At 45.9% G+C, this 26,916-nt stretch overlaps 1 protein-coding gene across 1 annotated transcript in view; it reads right to left on the reverse strand.

The window, feature by feature from the left end:
* Mink (Mitotic spindle and nuclear protein) overlaps nt 1-22,807 on the reverse strand; it is a 258,962-nt gene extending 236,155 nt beyond the window's left edge. Inside the window, exon 1 of the mRNA XM_077660470.1 lies at nt 22,304-22,807. Within this exon, the coding sequence (XP_077516596.1) occupies nt 22,304-22,356 (53 nt within the window). The 5' untranslated portion in view covers nt 22,357-22,807. The remainder of the gene's footprint in view (nt 1-22,303) is intronic.
* Between the last annotated feature and the right edge of the window lie 4,109 nt (nt 22,808-26,916).

The raw sequence follows: 26,916 nt of genomic DNA on the forward strand, positions 1-26,916 counted from the left end.
ATGCAGCGCTCTTGTTGCTACTGCTTGCCAAGGCACCCCAGCTGGTTTGGCCGTTGGACACATGTGCGCCCATGATCTGATTCTCGATTTAGATTTCCTGTCGGAATATTCACTCCTCATTGGCTGCTTATAGGAGGACCATCTTGAGGTCTCATTCTTTGATAACTGCCTTGTGGGTTTTCCACCTCTATTATTCTCTGAAGATAATGTTTTCCTGCCATCTCAAACTGCATCCTTTGTTGCCCTGTACCCATGGCGGCCGGTCCCTGATGGTGACTATATGGTTGCACCTATTCTCGATATAGTGCTCATCTGCAACGTTGCACTGCCCCTTACGTTTGCTGCTGTCAAGGCCAACACACCGTTCCTACCAGTTCTGAATTTCAGCTTCTGTCTTTTAGTACTTCCATCCGGAATCTGTGTGACCATGCTTTCTCGCCTTTCTTGTTGCCAATCGCTGCATAACATGCTACCCTAGTTCTCGGCCCCGAAGCCACCCCCAGCATTTCCCTTTCTCAACAGACGTGTTCACTACCATGTAAGCCACTGACCCCTCAACTGTCTAATCTGCCAAGCTTTTCACTTTTCTCGGCTTTTTTGGACATTTTTAATCTGCATAAAGCTGCTCTCGGTGAAACTGTCACACATCACATAGGAACTGGTGGTGCCCTCCTGACTGCTGGCACTCCTTCCGTATGTACCATCCCAAGCGCCAGGTTATCTGAAACGAGATAGTAAAAATGCTTGCCAAGAACATTACTGAGCCTTCCCGCAGCCCTTGGGACTAACCAATCATCCTCTAAAAAATATGGCTCTTGGCAGTTCTGCTTGGATTACCGACACCTCAATAAGATTAACCAAAAAGATGTCTAGCCATTGCCACGGATCGATGACACCCTTTATTGTCTCTAAGGTGCCAATTTTTTTCTCCTGCACTGGCCTGTGCTATGGCTGTAGGCAAATTGCCATCGATAAACAAGACCGAGAGAAGACGGCATTTGTCGTGCCTGCTAGGCTGTATGAATTTATGGTTATACCTTTCGGCTCAAACAATGCCCCTGCCACCTTCGAACACATGATAGGCACAAATAGCCCCACCTAGCGCCTTAGCAGCACTCTTACCATTATGCTCACAATATACATTTCACTGGATCTTTCTGACAGGGATATTGCTTTCCCTTACGTTACATGTGCTGAGAAATCTTTCCTTTATTGCGCTGTGGTCGCTCCCTAGACTATATTTTGTACGGCTAAGAGCCCCCCTTACCTGTGGGCACTGCTTCCTACCTTTGCTGCTCTACTTTCTGAATATGCCCACGACGTGATTGCCTGTTCTGACCAAGCCCACCATCTAGCATGCTCCCGACTACTCGCCTCACAGAAATCACAGCAGGACTATTACAACCGCCATCACCACATGGCTTCTTTCACCCCTAGCTAACTTGTCCTGCTTTGGTCACCATCTCGCTGCATCAGGCTCTCTGTGCGGTGCTAGGTCACTGCCGTCACCTATGAGATTACTCCGGCCTTCTTGGAGACTACCTTCGACCCACCTCAACCTGATATTGCGCACCTCTTGTGCCTCAGACCGTACCAATCGCTGTGCCCTGATGTGCCCCAATCTGACTACACTGCGACTATGTTTTGTGCGCGGAGAGCCATGCTGCGGATAATCAGTGATCATCGAAGTGACCGAAATGTTTATAGTGGCCCATGTTCCTGCTCTCAGTGCTCGCTGCTTTTTTGCTCAGTGCGGGTTCTTTGTTCATTGCCTGTGCATCATGTTGAAATCATCACTGCATCTTTCGTCACAAACCGTGTTTACTTTTGTTAGTCAACTTGAATGTAAGTCTACCTCCCCGCCGCGAAATATAATGTCCGAAACAAAAAAGGACAAGTTTCACAATGGAAATTTATTATCCAGAAGCTCCCCACTTGTACCGTTTTCCTCACTGGTGGTGCTGTTGTCATCACTGCTGCGGCCCACAACACATTCGCCATTGAGTGAAATTCCACACTTTGCAAACAACTGCATCATGACATCACCTGGAACAGCCGCCCATGCCGAGAGTATCCACCCGCACACAACTGCCCGAGAGGGTGTATTCACGCACCCTGTTGGCGTAAGTTCCCTGCCTTCCAAAGAGCATCCAGATTTTGTCCCACGGAAATCTCTTCACTTGGCATCACAGTCGAAAATTTTGCGCCACTGCCGCCACCACTCACACGAACCACCCGTTCAGAAACGTTGAACTGGTGGCCACTCGTGAAGTTTTTGTTTATTCGAAAAAAATAATGCGCGGCCTGCAGTGAATAAACACTAAATGCTTTTTGGACCGGATATCTTATGATGATTGACGAAGCACGTAGCTGGCACTCAAGTCAAACGTGACAACACCAAGAACTGAAGAACAAACCTAACGCTTTAAAAACGCGCATTCAGGACAGAGCTTAAATCATGGACTCTGAGAACACAGCACAAGCATTGAATCATTAACAACGTGTAGATTTCTGGCAAAAAATTGCAGGCAATATAAGTCTGAGCCGAGCAACTGTGCTACACACCTGCTTGGTAGGAGGGGCGCCTAGATACAATGGGAAATCTGTTAAACCTTCCACTTTATAGGGAAGATGAAAATTGTTTATCAAGCGATATATTACTTTGTCATGAAAGCAGTTGGGATATGTAAGTGGCAGTCTGCCTTACGTGTTTAGAAAGCAATATCTTTTGAATTTTTCCTTCTTTTCTGTTAATTCCAGTGCAGTGTACACATGTTCTATTGAACTCTACTTGTGGGTCTTTCATCAAGGTAATAAATTCAGTTATCTTTTTACTGCACCTCCTGACTGTATTTCTTCGTCCCCATCTGAAGTTGTAATGTTTCATTATAGAATGATATTTATGCTATTCAGATATATGTAATATGGGGCAGTTTTGCTAGTCCAAAAATGATGCTTAGTCTATGAAGGATTTTGTAGTAAAGGGTTCCAGATTGTAGTAAAGGGTTCCAGATAGCAACCATTTGCAGGGCAAATGGTTGCTACTGAATTTCGCCTCTATAAAAATGCTGCTACCACATCTGGACTCCATCCCATGATCTTAAGCTTTTCTACTACATGACATACACGGGCAAAATTAAGCGCTGAAGATAGTAGTTAGGCACGACAACTGCCCATATGAACTAGCCTGCACTCTTTTCTACCTTCTTTCGATCCTTCTCTTCTTTCCGGAAAGTATTTATTCATGAAAGAGATGACTATAATCAATGATGTGCAAACTGACAAGCACATGTTCATCGCAAATGCACCCTTGAGTTAGTTTTTAATCTGTGATCTAGTTTGGCTCCACTTCACAGCAAATTTACCGAATTATAGACAAATTTTGGGGGAATTAAACTTTTTCATGTATTTTTGCCACGTTATATGAAAATTTGATGTGTAGACCATGGCAAAGCGGAAATTCACAGATCCTTTTGGTGTTAATTTATTCTTGCCATGTCACTATAGGCAATGATCAAGACAAAACCTCATTGTTCCCATCGATATGTTTCTTTTCCTGTACTTTAAAATTTTAATGAAATTATGTATAAATGCGACGATGATGCCTTCATTTTATCTTGTGTGCTTTCCAATGCGACAGTGCTCCGTCGATGCGCCTTACCATTTGTTACATTGTATGAATGACTGTGAAGGAAACTATCTATGCAGAATTTGCCATATCGAAAGCCACCTTCAGCACGTATTGGTCGACTGAGTACAAATATGTAGTACCAGCTAGCTTACAGTACAATAGCATTCATACTAGAAAATACATATGTTTCATCATGAGACGCAATTATGCATCTTATAACCCGCTTAGCACTTCAGACAGCATCAAATTATGATAAATAAAATGACCATCTGGATGACGCAGTTGGGCCTTCCAAAATTTTAACAAATTACAACTTCACTGCAAACTACTCTACACAGAAGCGACCTGAACCTTTTTTATGAGCATATTTATTGTTTTTTCCGCACAATTATTTATTACAGACAACTTGCTTTATGAACAGTTTTACTGAGGAAACTAGTGTGCATATTAACAAGCCACAACTGTTTATAATATTTATTTTTCATACAGTAAACAGTTCATTGTTTCGCTGCGGTCTTTATAACTTTTTCTTTATTTCTTTTGTTCACGTCTATGCCATTGCTTCGCAATGCCATTACCTTGCTATGCCATTTCCAGCCTTATTTTAATATTCTTGATGGTTTTAAGCAGACTGCACATTGCAAATCTATAAACTAACTGAAACATCCAGGTTAGGAAAGTAAATACTTAGGTATAATATATAGTTTTGCGCCAGCAGCTCTCGAGAAATATGGCTATCTGTCGCGATCTATGACCGTGTAGCAGCACCAAATTGCCATCATAAGTGTTGCGCCGTCTCCGCTTGCAACACGCGCTGGCTTCGGCTGCGCGGAGCCATGCGCTAAGGAAAATGAGAGCAGTTTCACGCCTGGTTCTTAGCTTGTTTTCTTTGTCCGCGTCGCACTCGTCTAGTTTGTAGGGGACTCTACAGTCTCCACCGCTCTAAAATATATAGGGACGGACCCTCCAGCACACCTGTCACCGTGGTTCTGTGGGATAAATTTTAACACATAATATGGTTCACATTTTGGTTTTCTATACTGTGAACATCACTGAGTACATTCTGAATATAAGAAATGAACTAGCCTCGAAGAACATTAATTGTCATGCAATTGAGTGCTGCAAACTTAGCTGTTCATTCTGCAGTTTTGCCATGCCTAGGATGCTTATATTATTTCTTTTGTAAAAATCTACTTAAGCTGATTAGCATCTGCCGCGCAGTCTTTCTAAGCACCTTATGCTATTATGAAAACAATTATTAACTGCGCAAAAAGGACGGGACAAGAGAGAAGAATCACACAAAAAGAACGTGAAGTTATCGAAGCCTTATCGAGGCCAGAAAAATGTGTTAGGGAGGCTTCCATACACCTGTACCGCAAGGAGTTGGAGTTTCTTGGTTTTAATTGATGATTATGCCTTTTGTCTTTGCGGTTGGTGCGCATGTGCTTTGTTGTCGAAGGAAAAAGGCGTTGGTGCAATAAACTAGTTGTTTGTCTGCGCTTGTCTCGTGTGATTCGTCTCTCTTTCCCGTCCATATTGCGCAGTTATTCATTGTTTCCATAATGACCTACCAACTTGCCCCTCACCGCACACTTTTAGATTACACCTCATGCTGTAGTGAATGTAGCAGTAATCATTTGCGCCCCCCAAAGTGGCATCCTATCCGTTTCTGGTCATCCGCTGTTTTTGTTCAGTTGCTGGGCTATCATTGCGGCATCTTTTACTTACTCAAAGATTTTGTCAGCTCTGATTGCCCATTAAAATACTGAGTAGTGAAGTACACTCTTGTTGACAACAACAAAAGACTAAAAAATCACAGCTGAATTGAGATCGTGCTACAGATTTATCAATTATTACTCTGTGCATTGACTAATGGCTTACCGTATCTACTCTTGACGAAGATATGACCGTTATCTATCTTCTTTGCAAAGAGTTAGTGCATGATCCTGCAAACTGCCGGGATTCTGCAAATAGCATGCAAAATGAATTCGTGGCCCCATACAAAGCAGTGCACAGGTAACAAAATTTGCACGTTGGCATTTGAGCGAGGGGCTTGCTACAAAATTGGTGTTTCAGTCAATCTAACAAGCTAAAAGATCGTAGGCAAGCCCAACTTGGGCGGCCCATGTAATACCCCAGCGGATGCCACATGGGCTCTGCACGGGCTATACAAGCTGGGCTGGAGCCCTGTAATACTCGCATAGGGTCTCGGTGAGTAGCTGGGCTGCCTGCAGAAAGAAGCGGGCAGGCCAAACTTGCATGGTCCACTTAATACATCAGCGAGTCGCACTTGGGTTCTGAAGGGGCAGACCGGTGCACGTGTCCATGTATTACATATACATGGCGCTTTGGTAGGTATATACGTAGGCTAACTTGGTGTAGACCAGCGCTATGGGATGATAGGCGGGCTGCCCAAGTTGGGCTTGCCCCTAGTTTTCCTGCACTGTGCCCAACTCGTTTTCAAGTTTGAATTGTTGCTGCCAAGGGATATATGCGGGCTGAACATGGCAGCATCGGCTCACATTGCCCTATAATTACCAATGTGGGGCCCTAATTGGCTTGTCATGAGTCAGCCCAAATTTTCTTTGCCCACAAGGGTCCAAGCTGGGCCCAAGAGGGGCTGTCCAAATTAGGGCTGCCCGTCATGTTTCTGTGTATAGCCCAGTTCTGCATCAAATCAGCCCGATCACAGCCCACTAAGGCCCCATGTGGGTATTTTTGGGGATGAAAATGAGTTTAGCCCCATTAGAGCCCATGTTGGACCAACTGGGGTGATAGGCGGGCTGCCCAAGTTGGGCTTGCCCCTAGTTTTCCTGCCCTGAGCCCAACTCGTTTTCCAGTTTGCCCTAATGTTCCCGGCAAGTGACCTGTGCGGGCTGAACTTGGCAACATGGGCTCACATTGCCCCAAAATTACCAATATGGGGCCCTAATTCGCTTGTCATGGGCCAGCCCAAATTGTCTTTGCCAACATGATGTTAAGAGGGTCCAAGCTGGGTTAAAAAGGGGTTTTCCAAGCCCACGTTGCCCACATGGGGCCCAGATAGGCCCTAAACGCTGTGCTACTTGGGTAGAGCTTGGGGGAGCTTGGGACACTAAAGCCTAGCTCCTACATGTACGCGCTGTAGAGTTAGCTCACACGAGATATTGCAAGAGAAGATGAAGACAGAAGTGCCGTTATCCGCGCTCTATTTGCAGCTCTGCGCGCGCATTTGGAAACTACATCTGGTACCTTGAAAAGCCATCTTGCAGCAGCGCTTGCTTCGGAGACCGTTATACTAGGTTCGTCAGCCTAGGACCTCCTTGCCTATGATAGATGCCGCAACATGTGCCGCATCGCGAAAACCTTGCAGGACCCCAGTGGTGATGCAGTGCAACTGTACCGGCCCTGTTCCATGTCTATATTGCTGAACTCCCATTTTATATGAAAGATTCTCTCGTACCTATTTTGGCGTTAAGTAAAGTTGGCCTCCTGGCCTCTTTGTGCAGGCTGGTGTCCCTCACCTCGTGCGTCTCAAAGTTAATCGAGAGACTGATTTACAACCGGCTGTCTTGGTGGGCTGAAACCAGACGTTTGTTGCCAGCATGTATGACTGGATTTCGTTCCCGTCTCAGCGCGCAGGACAGCATTTTGGATTTAGTCAACCACATTGAGCACCCAACCACTTTTTTTCCATGGGGTCGCAGACATTCGCGACAGCGACCAACCAATCCCCGCCCAAGCTCCCTTTAGGGCTCATCCCCTCTAGGACGGCACTGTCGCTAGCAAGGGACCAACGGAGTATCTTAAATACTCCAACTTACTAATAGAACGCTAGCAACGGCGTTCTTACCCAGGATAGTGCCATTATATGACGATTCTGTGGAACACTGAGGACTATTCAAACCAATCATTCTTCTCGGTAATAATTGATTCTCTAGATCTTTCTGGCTACTCTGACATTATTTGTCCGACAGCAAATGACACGTCAATCGGAAAAGCAATACTAATTTAGTTTATGGGGGTTGAACGTCATAAAGCGACTCAGGTAATGAGAGACGCCGTAGTGAAGGGCTCAGGTAATTTCAACCACCAGGGGTTCTTTAACGTGCACTGACATCGCACAGAAATCGGGCCTCTAGAATTTCGCCTCCACCGAAATCCGACCGCGGCGGCCGGGATCGAGCCCGGGTCTTTTAGGTCAGCAGCCAAGTGCCATAACCACTGAGCCACCGCGGCGGCAGAAAAATACCAAATTAGCACAAAATAAAAGAGACGGGTCGAGCTTGTAACCTATATAGGTATTCGAATAAAATAGCTTTTTAGTCATGGTAGGCAAAAGGCGGCGCACATATGCGCTGATGTCCGCGTTGACTCCTCGATATCTATGTTTCGATCGTTTCGCCAGGTTGACCGAACCAAAATGACTCGTGTAACGCGCCTACAATAATTGCGATACAAGAGAATCTGTATTCCTCGTCCCGAGCCTGAGCTGAGAACATGCAACTGCAGTCCCGACTGGAAATATGCCCGCCACGTGCAGAACCCTGGTTTGGCTTGTGAGACTTTATACAGCTGTACCCACTCTGTTCGCAATATTGGTTCAACCATACAGTTGTATACAACTCAAGAAAGAAGCGGCAAACAACTCTCAAAGGAGGCCCTCAAGCAATGGCGTCGACCGACTGTCACGACATTGTGGTTAATCTCTTAGTCTTAAATCGCAGGTGGCTGGCAGTTGCGTCCGTAAAATCGGATTAGCCACGGCGTCGCGACATTTGATCGACGCGATTGGCTGGATGGCCTTTATTTTTCATCTTTTCAAATTCTTTCTTTCGAGCAGCAACAGAATGGAACGGCCTACGCCGTGAATTCATCAACATCGCTTCATCATCTACTTTTCAAGAACGTGTAACCGATCAGCTTCAATGCTGAATAGTATTCGCTGTTTGTTTGCTCGTTTCAGTAAAGTCCAACCGCTCAAGTACGAAAAAAGGGGCCTTTAAGGAAATCAACTGAACTGAACAGAACATCTTTTCAGAGGTGTCTGCCGCTTCGTTCTTGAGTTGTATTTGAATATAGAGCAATCGCCGACAGTACACCTCTAGTGAAAACTGAAGTGCAAGCGCATGTACACAAAATGGGCTAGGAAGAAATCATACATCCTATCCTTTCGAATTTTTTTATACCACTCCAGCGGAAACAAACGGGCGCGCTTTTTAACAGGCGTATATCATTACGAAAACGGGAAGCGGCTACTCTTTAAGCCATTATAGCTATCTAGTGCGTTGCCGGAACTAGGCTCTAGCCGGAGCAGCATTTGCATGCCACCTCCCGAGGCTGCAAGGGAGGAGCAGCGAACTTTATTTAAAGTCAGTTTTTTTTTCGACCTCGGCCTAGATATCTTCAGCTACGCGGTACTTGTAATAGCCCGCAAACGAGCTTGCTTCCTCTCCATCGCGGACGATGACATCCACACGCACGAATTGAATACAAAGACAAAACACTATATACCACTCACAAACGCATATTCATTGCAATGGAGGTAACGGGTGCAAACCAGTTTGGAAGAGGAAACCGTGAAAAGCGGGCTGGATTTCTAGGTGGAAATCACAGCTGGGAACTAATTCAAGAGTTGTTGCGAATCAGGTTAAAAGAAAAAGAAACATTTGGTTTCCTTTGTGAGGCAGTCGGCCGAATTAATAAATATGCTCATCAGGAAAAGCGATACTTTTAGGTCTGGCGTTCGGAGCACAGACTTTCTTCCATGCGCTAATCAGAGGTCACTGATATGAGTGGAGAAGCCGGAGCTGTGGAGTGGGCCAGTTCACCTTCGCGATGGGGCGCTTTCGAATCGGGATGTGGAAGAGGGGCTGTGGTGGCGAGGGTGGTTTGAATGTGAGGGCCCTCGTGGAAGGGTTGAGAGCTGTCAGGATTACTCTGCAGTGTGGTAGCGCGCCCCGCCTGCACATTCTGCACCTTAGTGAGAAAGAAAAGTTATCTGCGGGTACAGGGGTGCGTCTTCTCGAGCCGGAGCTCTGAAGGTAGCCTCTCTTTGATCCTTGCAGGGTTACTGGGGACAAAGTCAAGTTGACCTGTGTCGATATGCTACCACGTTCTAATGTTAAAAACGATACTTTCACTAATAAAAAAGATTTTATAAGCTAGAAAAGGATAAAAAAATGAAATTCTGGCGTCGCCACCAGCGGCTGTCTTCGCAAACAAAATGCGGCTCTACAAATTTTTGAACCTCCGATCCCTGAGGATAGGTTACAACGCCTCTCACTTCCAAACGGCGATCACGGATTCCTTTCTTATTCGCGACGTCACAAGTAGTAATTGAGAGCCATGAACGTTTTCCTGCATGAGCAGTAAAGCGTTCCCCAAAATCCACGGTGTGCGTGAGCAGCAGTTAGCAGTGCGTCGAAAAAAATGCAGTTCCCTTCTACTGACCACCGCCATACAGGAGACTTCATTCACCAGAATCGCGCGCATCACCGGAACGAAAAAGCAGCGGTGTAATTCGCGCTACGCCTAGACGACCCCTATACATCCCCCATCCACCAGAAACCTACGCAGAAGCAGAAAAAAGTGACGGAGAACTATGTTTCGGAACAATGTTGCGTACCCTCTTTTTGTTTTCCAAACCCACCCGTCTCTTAGCACTATTCCTTCGCACGAGGCCGAGAAGGGTGTGTTGTCCGCGGCGATGCGTGCACACGGCGCTACGCGGCCACATGGCTTGAATATATATATATATATATATATATATATATATATATATATATATATATATATATATATATATATATATATATATATATATATTTCTACGCCCGTTCTTGTCTCTTACTTCATCTCTACTAATGAACCCTAATGAATGATTCCTTTTTACTCTTTCCCCAAATCGGAAGAAATGGCCGTATTTTGTGGGTTTTCGCTATTTTGTAAGTAAAATAACATCAAGGTTCCCAATTTATTGCGAAGATAAAAATGAAAGCAAATAAATTCGCTTTAAAATAATGTGACCTTCGCTAAACTGTTCTATCTCCTACGAAAATTCCATATCTGGACTTACGAAAACAACCAGATCTGGGCATATCAGGAATTGGGCACATATGGCCATCGCTAGATCTCGTTATATCTGCCTAATTCCTGATTTGAAGTACCAGATCTGACCACAGCTGTCTTACAAATTTTATTCCCAAATCAAGGTATTTTATAAATTTTTAACATAGCTTGACATAACACTGGAATATACAAAATGTCCGCCTATCATACTGCTACTTAAAAATCAAGGTCCTAATATGTACACTTTTCCGATTAGAAACCAATCACTTTACACCCTATATAGCTGGACACCCCAATAGGCGATAAAATCGGGCGAACTCTTTGCAGCGCAGGCGGTACGAAACCACGCCCGACTGATGTGAAAAACCATACAAGCGAGACGAATAACATTGCTAACGTAAATACCCTTTTCAAAACGGCCGCTGAGTCGATCAAAAAGGGCGGATATTAGAATCTAATCGAGCCGCTGCCATCGATGTTCTGGGCTGATTCCTTTGCTCTTCGCCTTCTGAATTGAAGTGAGATGATTAGGCAGCATCCGCAGAGTCTCAATGCTATACCATATTGCCGACATACTCTACCTCGGACGCAGCTCAATCACGATATTTATGGTTTATGGCGGTTTAACGCGCCAAAGAGGCACCGCCTATGAGAGACGCTGTAATGAAGGGCTCCGGAAATTTCGGCTACATGAGGTCCTTTAACGAGCACTGACACCGCACAGTACACAGGCCTCTAGAATTTCGCCTCAAGCGTAATTGCATCGCTGCGGCAGGAATCTAACCCGCGTCTTTGGGGTCAGCAGCCGAGCGCCATAACCACTGAGCCAGCGAAGTCACGAGATTTGTCGCGTGTCAGGGTGCGTGCCGCGTTGGCGGAGACCGCCATTTTCAACGTCTACGCTCCGCTATTTTCACAAGCGGTTCAAAAAGGACAAACTAAAAAGAAAATTTCTAACTTCAAGGCAAATGGCGCAGCATGTTCAATAACGGCGCGAAAGCGTTTGAAATTAGCGTTCGCGCCCATCGTTAGCAGGCTAACGATGGTCAATGGGCGTGGTAGGAAAAGAGTTAAGCTGAACATTTCTCACTGAACGCAAAGTGATAAGCGTACCTTACATCACTTGCCCGAAATTCAGGAACGTTCGCTGAGGAGAGAGACGGCATTCTGAAGTCGGTGGGAACTCTATATAGACAGGTGCTACTGACGCGCTAACTTAAATGCCGCTGTGCTTTATGCTCAATCTGCTTTGGAAAGCTACGAACGAAAGTGCGATGCAAACAATGCCGTCTAGAGTGACGTTCTTGACGTCGGCAATACGTTACTTTTACGGGATTGGTATAATGAGACGCGCTAAGTTGATTGCTTCTTGTCATCGTAAGGGCTAAAATGAAAGAGCCGCAAAGCGCCGGTCGCGCTCATCGTACACCACGTTAATGTGCTTTGGCAAACTAGTATCAGACAAGGCCACTCTGTGATTGTTCCAAGCTTCACATCTCACCACATACTTGCGTTAGCCGCGAGTTTTCATCTTCAGGAAGGACATTGAAAAATCTTTCAAAACCGAATTAGAGTACCTTTTAAAGACCTGTTGCGTTGCATGGAGATCAATGCCAAAACATGCATTTTATAGGCTCAAAACTTCATTAACGTGAGGTAGGCTGGGCTGGCCACCCTTTCCGCCACGAAGTGGCGCTTCATATATTGCTGTATATATATCGAGGAAACGTGCGGCGCCAGGGGAATTAATGCTTCTGGTCGGTATAGCAAAAACACAGTGTGCGTTGCATACGGAGCATTCGATACGAATGCGGCGTGGTTTAATTTCTTTCTAATGCGTCACATGTTTCAGGTGCCACCGTTGGAGTCTGAGTTGCGTGCTATACGCGTGGCAGTCACGCTGCTTCTCCTTCTCCGTTTCTGACTTTCTGTGCGAGCACCCGGGAACCCGTCGCCTTCAGAGTGCATTCATCACTTTGAAATGAACGGTTGTCGAGTCATCCATCTTGGTCGAATAAAGCAGTTCTTACGCTCTAGCTTTTATCAGTGCGTGAGCAGTAGCTTTTGCCTGGCGTTCGGAAATCAGCATAACTATGTGGACACCACCGCCGTCGCTTCAGTTATGACCTCACCTTCCCTCTGTATAAGGCCCCGCGATTCGCGTCGCTCATCGATCGCCGTGTTCAGCTCGAAAAATGGAAATCTCGAGTCTAGGATCGCAGTTATTTCCTTTGTTTGGCCCCTGCATGAAGATCGGCTAATTTTAAGATACCGCGTAAAGAAAAAAAAAAGAGCACACTGGACAATTACCACATCAACGTAAATTGAAGCCTCCGTGAAGAGTTTTTCTAAGCTAGCTGCTGCAGAGCCGAGAGCGGTAACAAAGAAGAAAGCGAACGCAACACATGGACACACCGCACGAGGCTGTGTTGTGTGTCCTTGCTGTGCTACGTGTCTCGGTCTGGCGTTCGCGTACTTGTTGGCTGTCAGTCGGCCTCTTTGCGAAACCGCTACCCACTTTTTGCCTTTTTTTGTAAAGCGAAATTCCAAGCCATCCATCACGAAAGTGTGTTGAAAATCGAGGCACGTATATGATCGCTACTTTGCTTCATCCTTGTTAACACGATGAAAACCGCACTCATGTGAGACGTGTTCTATGGATCCCGCGCCTATTACTGCATATAATTTAGCTATGGTTATTTCCTCCTATTCAATTCTGTCCCTATCGCCCGCTGCAGTAACTGTCACATACCGGCGATAAGTGGAGCCATGGCATCTCCTGAGCGATTCAAGAAGAGCGGAAAGACTTAAAATGGAAAAATAACTGGTATGGAGACGTTGTGTTATCTCGGACTTGGGATATTCCAAAAATTGTGATGCATACCGCGTTGTCCTTACCACCAACGGAACTGTGCCAAAGCCGCGGGCTTTAGGAAATGTTGATAATGCTGGCATGAACTTGACGAACAGCATATTTTCTACTTATTTATATTTATTTATATCGTGTTGGTTATTAGTATAACCTCCTTAGGCAGGCGACCGCACTGGATTCATTAAGCTATACGCATGAGGACGCTTCCCGTCAAGTCGTGCGCAGACTTGTGAAGGCGGTCTGTTTACCGACTGCACTGTGCTCACCTCAGTCAACACAACAAGGCCTTGCTGCATAACATTTAGATATACCGCGCAACTGCGAGTGTGCCGTGTTTTTCGGTTCATTATACTAGCACGCTCTCCATTCACACTACTGCCACCGCGTTGGGTATATAAAATGGTTTCACTTGCGTGCAACTTTTTTTGTTCACACACACACACCAACTCCTAAGTGATGCTTAATAAGCCATCGAAGCAAAACATGTGCACTTCAAGCAGAATTTCATCACCCCGTGAGATTCTATAGGATTAGAGGTGTGCGCATGATGCCTTTTCGAAATCGAATCGAATACGAATAGGCTAGCTTTGCTACCGAATCGATACGAATCAGACTCACATAACCGAATTGAATAGGAATACGAATCGAATCGAATATTTCTGCATTTATTACAAGCAGAGAACCGCTAGCCGATGTGCAATAAGTCGTGGAATTAAAGCTGTAGCTTTCGGAAGACACGGCGCTGATTTCTGCTCGGGGACACGCAGCACCCAGTCAGTATCCTAACTCTATGACCGCCATGTCATACGCATAGAAAGAATTCCTTTTGACACAGATGAAGGCAGCGAACAGACTAGCTCTAAAGCACAGTCGGCGAGAGGGTCTAGAGTTTGAACCATCGATATCCGGTATACAGATGCGGCATATATATCGGGCCTGGAAGGCAGGGCTTGCTCTTACTTCATCTCTACTAATGAACCCTAATGAATGATTCCTTGTTACTCTTTCCCCAAATCGGAAGAAATGGCCGTATTTTGTGGGTTTTCGCTATTTTGTAAGTAAAATAACATCAAGGTTCCCAATTTATTGCGAAGATAAAAATGAAAGCAAATAAATTCGCTTTATAATAATGTGACCTTCGCTAAACTGTTCTATCTCCTACGAAAATTCCATATCTGGACTTACGAAAACAACCAGATCTGGGCATATCAGGAATTGGGCACATATGGCCATCGCTAGATCTCGTTATATCTGCCTAATTCCTGATCTGAAGTACCAGATCTGACCACAGCTGTCTTACAAATTTTATTCCCAAATCAAGGTATTTTATAAATTTTTAACATAGCTTGACATAACACTGGAATATACAAAATGTCCGCCTATCATACTGCTACTTAAAAATCAAGGTCCTAATATGTACACTTTTCCCATTAGAAACCAATCACTTTACACCCTATATAGCTGGACACCCCAATAGGCGATAAAATCGGGCGAACTCTTTGCAGCGCAGGCGGTACGAAACCACGCCCGACTGATGTGAAAAACCATACAAGCGAGACGAATAACATTGCTAACGTAAATACCCTTTTCAAAACGGCCGCTGAGTCGATCAAAAAGGGCGGATATTAGAATCTAATCGAGCCGCTGCCATCGATGTTCTGGGCTGATTCCTTTGCTCTTCGCCTTCTGAATTGAAGTGAGATGATTAGGCAGCATCCGCAGAGTCTCAATGCTATACCATATTGCCGACATACTCTACCTCGGACGCAGCTCAATCACGATATTTACGGTTTATGGCGGTTTAACGCGCCAAAGAGACACCGCCTATGAGAGACGCTGTAATGAAGGGCTCCGGAAATTTCGGCTACATGAGGTCCTTTAACGAGCACTGACACCGCACAGTACACAGGCCTCTAGAATTTCGCCTCAAGCGTAATTGCATCGCTGCGGCAGGAATCTAACCCGCGTCTTTGGGGTCAGCAGCCGAGCGCCATAACCACTGAGCCAGCGAAGTCACGAGATTTGTCGCGTGTCAGGGTGCTTGCCGCGTTGGCGGAGACCGCCATTTTCAACGTCTACGCTCCGCTATTTTCACAAGCGGTTCAAAAAGGACAAACTAAAAAGAAAATTTCTAACTTCAAGGCAAATGGCGCAGCATGTTCAATAACGGCGCGAAAGCGTTTGAAATTAGCGTTCGCGCCCATCGTTAGCAGGCTAACGATGGTCAATGGGCGTGGTAGGAAAAGAGTTAAGCTGAAAATTTCTCACTGAACGCAAAGTTATCAGCGTACCTTACATCACTTGCCCGAAATTCAGGAACGTTCGCTGAGGAGAGAGACGGCATTCTGAAGTCGGTGGGAACTCTATATAGACAGGTGCTACTGACGCGCTAACTTAAATGCCGCTGTGCTTTATGCTCAATCTGCTTTGGAAAGCTACGAACAAAAGTGCGATGCAAACAATGCCGTCTAGAGTGACGTTCTTGACGTCGGCAATACGTTACTTTTACGGGATTGGTATAATGAGACGCGCTAAGTTGATTGCTTCTTGTCATCGTAAGGGCTAAAATGAAAGAGCCGCAAAGCGCCGGTCGCGCTCATCGTACACCACGTTAATGTGCTTTGGCAAACTAGTATCGGACAAGGCCACTCTGTGATTGTTCCAAGCTTCACATCTCACCACATACTTGCGTTAGCCGCGAGTTTTCATCTTTAGGAAGGACATTGAAAAATCTTTCAAAACCGAATTAGAGTACCTTTTAAAGACCTGTTGCGTTGCATGGAGATCAATGCCAAAACATGCATTTTATAGGCTCAAAACTTCATTAACGTGAGGTAGGCTGGGCTGGCCACCCTTTCCGCCACGAAGTGGCGCTTCATATATTGCTGTATATATATCGAGGAAACGTGCGGCGCCAGGGGAATTAATGCTTCTGGTCGGTATAGCAAAAACACAGTGTGCGTTGCATACGGAGCATGCGATACGAATGCGGCGTGGTTTAATTTCTTTCTAATGCGTCACATGTTTCAGGTGCCACCGTTGGAGTCTGAGTTGCGTGCTATACGCGTGGCAGTCACGCTGCTTCTCCTTCTCCGTTTCTGACTTTCTGTGCGAGCACCCGGGAACCCGTCGCCTTCAGAGTGCATTCATCACTTTGAAATGAACGGTTGTCGAGTCATCCATCTTGGTCGAATAAAGCAGTTCTTACGCTCTAGCTTTTATCAGTGCGTGAGCAGTAGCTTTTGCCTGGCGTTCGGAAATCAGCATAACTATGTGGACACCACCGCCGTCGCTTCAGTTATGACCTCACCTTCCCTCTGTATAAGGCCCCGCGATTCGCGTCGCTCATCGATCGCCGTGTTCAGCTCGAAAAATGGAAATCTCGAGTCTAGGATCGCAGTTATTTCCTTTGTTTGGCCCCTGCATGAAGATCGGCTAATTTTAAGATACCGCGTAAAGAAAAAAAAAAGAGCACACTGGACAATTACCACATCAACGTAAATTGAAGCCTCCGTGAAGAGTTTTTCTAAGCTAGCTGCTGCAGAGCCGAGAGCGGTAACAAAGAAGAAAGCGAACGCAACACATGGACACACCGCACGAGGCTGTGTTGTGTGTCCTTGCTGTGCTACGTGTCTCGGTCTGGCGTTCGCGTACTTGTTGGCTGTCAGTCGGCCTCTTTGCGAAACCGCTACCCACTTTTTGCCTTTTTTTGTAAAGCGAAATTCCAAGCCATCCATCACGAAAGTGTGTTGAAAATCGAGGCACGTATATGATCGCTACTTTGCTTCATCCTTGTTAACACGATGAAAACCGCACTCATGTGAGACGTGTTCTATGGATCCCGCGCCTATTACTGCATATAATTTAGCTATGGTTATTTCCTCCTATTCTATTCTGTCCCTATCGCCCGCTGCAGTAACTGTCACATACCGGCGATAAGTGGAGCCATGGCATCTCCTGAGCGATTCAAGAAGAGCGGAAAGACTTAAAATGGAAAAATAACTGGTATGGAGACGTTGTGTTATCTCGGACTTGGGATATTCCAAAAATTGTGATGCATACCGCGTTGTCCTTACCACCAACGGAACTGTGCCAAAGCCGCGGGCTTTAGGAAATGTTGATAATGCTGGCATGAACTTGACGAACAGCATATTTTCTACTTATTTATATTTATTTATATCGTGTTGGTTATTAGTATAACCTCCTTAGGCAGGCGACCGCACTGGATTCATTAAGCTATACGCATGAGGACGCTTCCCGTCAAGCCGTGCGCAGACTTGTGAAGGCGGTCTGTTTACCGACTGCACTGTGCTCACCTCAGTCAACACAACAAGGCCTTGCTGCATAACATTTAGATATACCGCGCAACTGCGAGTGTGCCGTGTTTTTCGGTTCATTATACTAGCACGCTCTCCATTCACACTACTGCCACCGCGTTGGGTATATAAAATGGTTTCACTTGCGTGCAACTTTTTTTGTTCACACACACACACCAACTCCTAAGTGATGCTTAATAAGCCATCGAAGCAAAACATGTGCACTTCAAGCAGAATTTCATCACCCCGTGAGATTCTATAGGATTAGAGGTGTGCGCATGATGCCTTTTCGAAATCGAATCGAATACGAATAGGCTAGCTTTGCTACCGAATCGATACGAATCAGACTCACATAACCGAATTGAATAGGAATACGAATCGAATCGAATATTTCTGCATTTATTACAAGCAGAGAACCGCTAGCCGATGTGCAATAAGTCGTGGAATTAAAGCTGTAGCTTTCGGAAGACACGGCGCTGATTTCTGCTCGCGGACACGCAGCACCCAGTCAGTATCCTAACTCTATGACCGCCATGTCATACGCATAGAAAGAATTCCTTTTGACACAGATGAAGGCAGCGAACAGACTAGCTCTAAAGCACAGTCGGCGAGAGGGTCTAGAGTTTGAACCATCGATATCCGGTATACAGATGCGGCATATATATCGGGCCTGGAAGGCAGGGCTTGCTAAACCTGGCTAAACCCTCTTCCGTCGTCCACTTTTGAAGGCCATAAGAATGAGCATGGACGCCGACACACGAATGGGCCGTGTCGTAGCATTCTTTCCCACGAAGGCTCGGCGCGGCAGAACGCTGTGCAAAAACTGTTCGAAAACTACTCGACAACTGTATTAAAACTATTCGAAAAATGTTCTCAAACTCTTCGGACACTTCAGAACGGATTCGACTGCAGTAGAATAACTTTAGGCGCTCACTATTTGATCCAACCAACTAATCGTATCGAAGCCTATTGGACTAGATATTCAAACATTTCGAATATTCGCACACTACTATATAATAAAGGTGTTTTCATGACACCTGAAGAAGCCCTGGTTGTTTAAATTAATCCGGAGCCCTCCACTATACGGCGTCATTGATCTGTGCAGCTTTGGGACGTTACATTATAATGACACCTGTTTCTACGAAAGCGGCACTGCAGACAGAAGCTTAATCAGTTCATACGATGATGATGATGATTAAAGCGATTGAACACTAATGCATTATTCCAGCTGAACTCTTTCTTAGTGGTCCAGAAAAATTTGGCTACTTTATGGGGCTAACGTATGGGGTAAAACCCAAAAACGTTGTGCTTGTCCTTCGTTAATAAACAGTGTTTACTTATTTGTCATCAATAAAAAAATCTTTGCTCACTTGAGTAGGCGAATTACTACGGTTCTTTTCTCGTTTTTGTGGTATTTCGACCGCAATGACTTGATGTGCGCCGTTACCAACAGCACGTCAGAACGTGCATATTGTTAACTGAACACAGCTAGAAGCTTTAAGAGCGGAATTATGCTGACTCATTAGCTCAATTTTAACTAGTAAACCTAAAAAAAGAAGAAACCATGTGGCCTATGCTGGCGAGCGAATCTTGTGCGCAACATTTTCGCCATCATGGCAGCCAATATGGAACTGCGCGGCTCCTATATGTTGCCCAAAGAATACACGAAATATATCTGGAATTTTACAGGCGCGAGCCTCGTGAGACACCTACATAAGTTGTAACACACATGCTTGAGAAGGATGATATATTGTAAGACTCCAAGCATTTCTAACCGAGCTTGCCTGGCTTTGCTTCTAACACTGTACCAAGTGAGGACTTAGTTCTTTCACATTTTTTTTTCTTTCTTCAGATGTTTGCAAGTCGGATCAAGAAGAGGAAGAAAAATAACTTTTGCTACACGAGAGTGGCTCAGATTTTTTTTTTTTGACAGTGATCTACTGTGGAATTTGCATTTATCTTACCTCTGTAAAAATGGCGTGCGGTTTCCTGTATATAACATATATAATATGCGACATATCAAGCCAATCTTCTTCAGAATAATTATTGCCATGCTTCAGTTTACAGTGTACTGCACTACGGGCAAAATAGAATTAAATTTTGCGTTCTTTTGGGCCTAGGTAGAACAGAATACGATTTATGTCAAAGCAAAGCTACAGATGTCTTTAACATGCTAAATTTACCGAACTTTAGTTCCTGGATTGTCGAAACAATCATAAATAACCACTTTTGGAATAGCGATTACAAGGTGCGGCGTACCCCAGCGCCTGCTGCCTAGAATCCAAAGAACCGTACCTTATCTCCAAAGTTGCATCAAAATATCGGAAGAAAAAACTTGTCACTATTATATTCCAACCACTTTTAATAATTACCAGAGCCTGTGTTAAATACAAATGCAAATGGCGTGAGATTATAAAGCAATATAAAGCAATTAGAGCATCATATATCTAAACTGCCGTTTTTTTCTGTTATAATTCTATATTTAATACTCCGTTGATATTTTTGTGCACTTTTTGTGTGACCTGACTGCCAGGCACTGCCAGTCAAGCGCTTTGAGGGTTTGGCAGCTAGGCCATCTGTATTTGTTGCAGTGAGTGAGTGAGTGAGTGAGTGAGTGTGAGTGTGTGTGTGTGTGTGTGTGTGTGTGTGTGTGTGTGTGTGTGTGTGTGTGTGTGTGTGTGTGTGTGTGTGTGTGTGTGTGTGTGTGCGTGTTGCCTTAGCCTCAATTTATGACGCTCTTCTGCATCGCTATCACGTAGTAACTAGTCTCCTCCTTCCACATTACAAAACACCGACGCTATTGATTCAGTAAAGGCACCAAACGCGTGACAAGCATGATGATGACACGGCGGCATGTTGCCCTCATGTAGTCTAGAACATTGTCCCGCGGCTGCGCCCACGCCTTTTTATTCTTTGAGCCAGTATGTTTGTGCCTCTCCCTTTCCGTGCTCACCACATTCTCATGTTTCTTAGAATGCCATTGTTTCGAAAGACAGGCTGTGCCAGCTTCATCTCTCACAAGCGCAAACATAGTGACTGAATGGCAAGACGGGCGAGTTGGTGTTACATACTTAAGAGAAAATAGCGCAAAAGACGGGGACAAGTGAAGAAAACAACAAGACCAGCGCTACTCAGAACTGAAGGTTTATTCACATGAAACCAGGAATATAAACAGCGCAATCAAGCAAGATAACAAAACAAACAAACGTGTAGCTAAGTGGGATCGAGGAACCGAACTTCACTATCACGCAGGCAAACCGACGGGCTGCTAACGCACAATCTAGTTTTTTTCTTCATATAGAATGCCTGCATAACCTCCCTATAGTTAATTGCGTTGGGTGATTGTACAAAACATCAAAGTAATGAAAAGAAGGGATGCAAGATTTACAGCCTTTGGCAACATCAACTAGATTCGTGGGTTTGTTAGCCTCCAATGTTGTCTTTCCAGCTCCTAAAAGACTTAGAAGGTTATGTGCTAAAGTGGAAAGACAGGCTGAAAAACAAAAGGAGTCCCAAAGTACCTGTGGAATTAAACATAAAACCAAGTATGTTCCATGCTCAGAAGGAGTTCTTTATAAAATTCCTTTTTCTTGCGGACAAGTATATATTGGCCAGACGGGTCGTTGTATTAACACGCGCCTAACTGAGTATGCTAATACATTGGAGGCTAACAAACCTACGAATCTAGTTTATCATGTCAAAGACTGTAAATCTTGCATCCCTTCTTTTCATCACTGCGATGTTCTGTACAATCACCCAACGCAGTTTACTAGGGAGATTATGGAGGCGTTTTATATGAAGAAAAAAACTAGATTGTGCGTTAGCAGCCCGTCGGTTTGCCTGCATGATAGTGAAGTTCGGTTCCTCGATCCCACTTAGCTATACGTTTGTTGCTTTGTTATCTTGTTTGATTGCGCTGTTTATATTCGTGGTTTCCTGTGAATAAACCTTCAGTTGTGAGTAGCGCTGGTCCTGTTGTTTTCTTCACTTGTCCCGGTCTTTTGCATTATTTTCCCATAAATAGTGACGTACTCGGTACTCTCCTAACGCGACTAATGCACTCCCAACGCCGCAAGTGGAGCATGCATGCAGATAAATTGCACAACGAAAGCAGCGTCGTAAGGGGCATCGTAGAGTTTTGTCATTTTGCAGCAGTTCGGACGCTGAAAAACGCCGCGGCTGCTTTATTTGCCTTCAGTTGTAACCAAAAACTAAAGGCGCCCTCCGAGAGGCCGCGGTAGGACATGGGCCTCTGAACACAGTGAGCAGAGCTCTTATCAAGGATGCAAGATTTCTAAGATGCCCTGTCGTACAGGCCCGACATCGCGCATGCATGTCGAGCGCAGAATCAACGGGAATCGCTAATCCAAGCTTACATCGTGCCTTTACTCCGAGCAAAGAAGAATGCGTGACATCATCCGACGACAGAGCTACCTTTTCCTCTGGGAGCTGATACGCGTCTTGAGCGCTGCCACCCGTGGCCACATCGTGGTGCCGACCAGTCGTGAGCCAGGCTTCCGCACACTGATGACGCTTAGTAATCTCAGGCGCGCACGTTGGTGTGACGGTCAAACGTACTCGTCCGTCCGGGTGCAGGCTGTTCCGCCGAAGAGTCCGGCCAACCGGTGGTGCTACCGACACCGCGTCCACGAGCCGTACAGCAACGTAGCATCAAAAGCAGAAACGACACAAGGCGGTAGCACGTGAGCGATGAGCCAAACTGTGCGCACCGCCGGAGTTGGTGTGACGCGCCCTTTCTCGCCAAGAATCGCCGTTTCGCGTCGCGCGCAGGCGGCGGCCAAACGCAAAGCTTCGCTGTGCCGTCATGCGCTCATGGCGTACAGCGCTAGCGGCTGGGAAGCGTCTCTCAACGGCAACCTCGTGCGCGACGACATTCGCCGAGACTCGCCGCCGTGTCGTAGTTCGTAAGCGGAGCCCAACGGCGGCGAACGCCACCTGCGAGCGAGCGCACAGTCGAGCAAGAAAGATGAGATCATTGTGTTTGTTGTTGCCGGTTGGGCTTCTTCCAGCTATCCGACCCTCCGACGTAATCGTCCTCTCAGCCGCTGCTTTCCTTCTCGCACCGGCGACGAGGGAGATAATGGCAGTGCAGTTGCTTCGAAATTTAGCAGGCTGACTAATGGTTGTTAATCATAGCTAACGTGCGAAGGGAGTTAGTTTCGTACACTTCGGCCGGTCGTAATGGGTAAGTCGGTTATTTGGTGGCTGGGGAGAGGACGGGGAGAATAGGGGAGAAGCAGTCGGCGCGCCCTCTTTACAGTGCACTCGTGCTCGCAGCGGTGCACCTTTTTACTGGGACGCTTCTGGTGCAGATGCGCGGCTGATTAACCAGCTGTGCGGAGCGTTAATTTTCCATTTATAATCTCCGTGCTGCAAGAGAAAAGATGAAGGTTCTTCTCCATGCCGGAAGTACATCTGCGAATACTAAGTGGTCAGTTCTCTGGCTTTCGGCTGCTGATCCCAAAGGCGTTGGCTCGGTACCGCAGGCGAACTGCAAAAATGGCGGAAAACTGAAATCTATATACGTACTGCGTTTTCTTTTACTTCCCTATCTTTCATTTGTTGTCGATGTTGTTCAAGGTACTTCTTTTATTGTACGAGTCTTATTCGGAGTTGTGTACACAACAAATGCCTTTAAAATTTTTTGTTCGTTTTCATTGAGTACTGCATGAATTGCTTACTGTTTCTAAGAGGTGGTAACTCTATAATTGATTGTCTTAATTTATGCTTTATAAACTTGACGTCAAAACTGCATCCGGTTCCTTGCTTAGTCAAGCTGTAATTAAGCAGCTCTCTGCCTACTTACCCATCAAAGAACTGCGTATAAGCACGGAAAAATTAAACTAAATCGAATTGAAGTGAATCCGTGCGCCCACACGCGACGCGGTGGTCGGCACACGCCCACGGTACACACCATGGGTCGACTCAGTTTCACGCTTTACTGGCATTATTACAGCGTCAAAATGTGTAGAGGTCCAAAGAAAACATAAATCAGCTATTGAGATTAATTATTGTGAGCGTTTACGCCGTACTAGTTTCGCCATGTACAGCGCATATGTGCGCCCACTCATTACCTGAAGAGCAAACGGCAACGATACAGCTCGACATCACCCCGCGAAAATAGCAACTGCAAAACAGAAGATAGCTTCAGTACCTTCGTTATTATAATTTATCTGTTTTATTATTTTTCAGCCGGAAGTTTCTACACCTTCGCACACCCGTTGGTATATTCAATGCGTACTAAGCGTTTGACTAGCTTATAACGTTTGCAGGCAGATTCGACAACAATCACGGGATGGGGGCACTCTGCAGCGCGATTTGGAAAAACTGCGTCAAAGAAACGGAAGCGGTAGCGCAAGACAGCCGCAGAGCGGAAACGAGGGTCATACTTATGAACAGGTAGCTTATATAGAACCACAGGTGTGTGTAGTATACATAACTGACGGCGAATGCCGTTGGCTAAAACACACGCCCATCAGATGCTGATTATTTGGATCTCACGGCGCGAGGACATGCAGTTCGGCCGAAGAGCGCCGTAGCTAACGAATGTTTGCTTTGCACGAAGTGGAATAAAATGCCATTGTTATTTGTTTATTTCATTGCCCTCAGGGTCCGAGAGCAACACAGAGGGCAATGAGTCGGGTATAAAATGGACAACAAAACAGCGGAAATTATAAATATAAATGGTGCTCATGACAGTTTAGCGTATAGCTTAACATATTCATACGAACAAAAATGTGGAAAGCGTAAAAAAGTCATAAACAAGATATATGTAACAAGTAACAAGGCACATGTGCCAAGGTGGCAAATAGATGGAGAAAAATTACTATGACAGGAAAGAATCGACGCTCACAAATGCAGCAGATTTCCATTCTCTCGGACATTTCACCCCCAAGAAGCCCAACACCGGGCCAGGGGAAAGCTTCTGTCCATCGAAAAAGCTTTGAATATCCGGTGACACTGGGAATCGAACCCTGCGCCTCCCGCATACAAGGCGGATGTAAATCACACCGCCAACGCAACTTTTTCTTTTTCCCTAGCGGGAACAAGATTGCTCGGGAAGAGAAACCTGGATCGCGCAACTACCACCGGTGGCAGCGCATGCCATCCTAGGGCACCAATGCACCACTGCACCAATGTGCCAGGAGCGGTATGTGTTAGCGCCCAGGGATCTATGAATGTTAGGTAGAGAAAGAGCAATTCTGCATATATGGATTTCCATCCATTAGCTAGTGCGTCACGCCCTTAAGGCGGAGTGCGGGCCCATGGCGCGGCGGCGACTGCCTTCACGAAGATAGCGCGCAGATCAGAAGGGGTGCGGCGGCGGCTACGTATAGCCATGTGGAGGTAGAACTGTCAGTTGTGTGACATCGGGTTCCATCACGCCGTAGCACGCGGAGACTGTGTTCACGAAGTGAGCGGGCGGGCTCACGCCTTCTCACACGTACATAAGCAGTGTCTCTGCCGACTTTTTAAAATCCCATCGAAGCGATATTACAGTAAACTGAAGGACATCATCGATCTGGAGTTTCCTCTTTATTTTTATGAACTCTCGTGGAAGATAAAAAAATAAAAACAGGCAGGGGTGCGCCGGTACGAAATTGCACCCTCAACCAGCAATGACAGGAAAATGCTGCATGTGCTGATCGAAAACTGGCCATTTACTACTCTCTGCTGTTACGCAGCATACAGAATATTTTGCACACAGCTTCCGTCGAAGCTTTAAGATAAACTTTGCTGGAATGAAAACAGATGCATAGCATGTGTGGCAGCTTGGCCTATTTAGAAATGTTATAACTGCTCAATAAACTCTGCAACACATCATCATCAACCACGAGTAAGCTATCGTCCAGTGCGGGACTGAAGCGCCTCCTAATGATCCCTGCCATGCGCCAATGGTGGTTACTTACTCCCAGCTAATCTCTTAAATTCATCTCCCCCCTCACCCTCTTGCGGCAGTCAATACGCGCATACTGCCAGACAGGTGTTCGCCGAATAACGCCAGTTATCTGCTCGCCGCATTACGCGCACTGCCCATCTCTTCTTCTTGATTCTCGTTAGCATATCGTTAGCTCATTATGTTTCCCTGATCCACATTCTTACTTTTCTGCCTGTTAGAATTGCCTTTACCGTTTCCCATTGCACTTTTCGTTTTGATGTTCTCAATCTCATTTCACCCCATTTCGTTAGCCTCTGTGATTCGGCCCCATGGGTGAGTATAGACAGGACACGTCGGCTAGACACCTTCTATGGTGCTGAACTGATTTTAATGGTGCAATTAAGGGCAACTGTGGCCAAAGATCGCCATGGCTAGTGCATTTGGATCTGCTTTAAGCTGGGTCAAACACCGATTCTTCCAAGCATCTTACCCACGTGAAGCCGAGCACCAGGAAAGGGGAATGCTTCAACTGGAAAACCGGTGCATGGGTACACTGCTCTACTGGGAGTCGAGCACCGCACATTCCGCGTACAAGGCAGATTCTCAAACCACTAGGCTAGTACTGCAGTGGCTGCATATGTTTATTTTGCGGCATATCGGTAAGCTATGGTTCATTACTTCGCAGTGCCTGCCTGCCTAACGGATTCCAAGAATTTCTCTCTGCGGGGGTAAGTTCCTTCCCATGATCGCTGTTTCCTCCTACGTAGGAGCGGCAAAATTAAAAACAGGAAAAACGTAAGGCGTGCAGGCACGATATCTTCGTTATTAGAGCGAGACCACTTACACGCTCACCAACACCGACCAAGAACCTCGTCCCCGTGCGCACGTACATTCTTTCGATCTAGTGCCGTTGCCTAGCAACCCGAGTTACTACCAGAGCTTACCCAAGTTATTCGGATTGTAACTCGGAGTTACTCGGTTAAGTTCGGAAAAGCGTCGCGCCAGCTGCGCGAGAGGTTGCTCGGGAAGAGAAACATGAGTCGTACAATCCCTGCTGGTGGCTCTGATAGAATCAGCCGCCTGCCAGTGCACCTCTTAACCGCTGCGCCACTGCGCTGGTAGTCGCACGAGGACTCGCCGCCATCTG

The sequence above is a fragment of the Amblyomma americanum genome, chromosome 1 (assembly GCF_052857255.1).
Source record: "Amblyomma americanum isolate KBUSLIRL-KWMA chromosome 1, ASM5285725v1, whole genome shotgun sequence".
In the NCBI taxonomy this organism is placed as follows: Eukaryota; Metazoa; Arthropoda; class Arachnida; order Ixodida; family Ixodidae; genus Amblyomma; species Amblyomma americanum.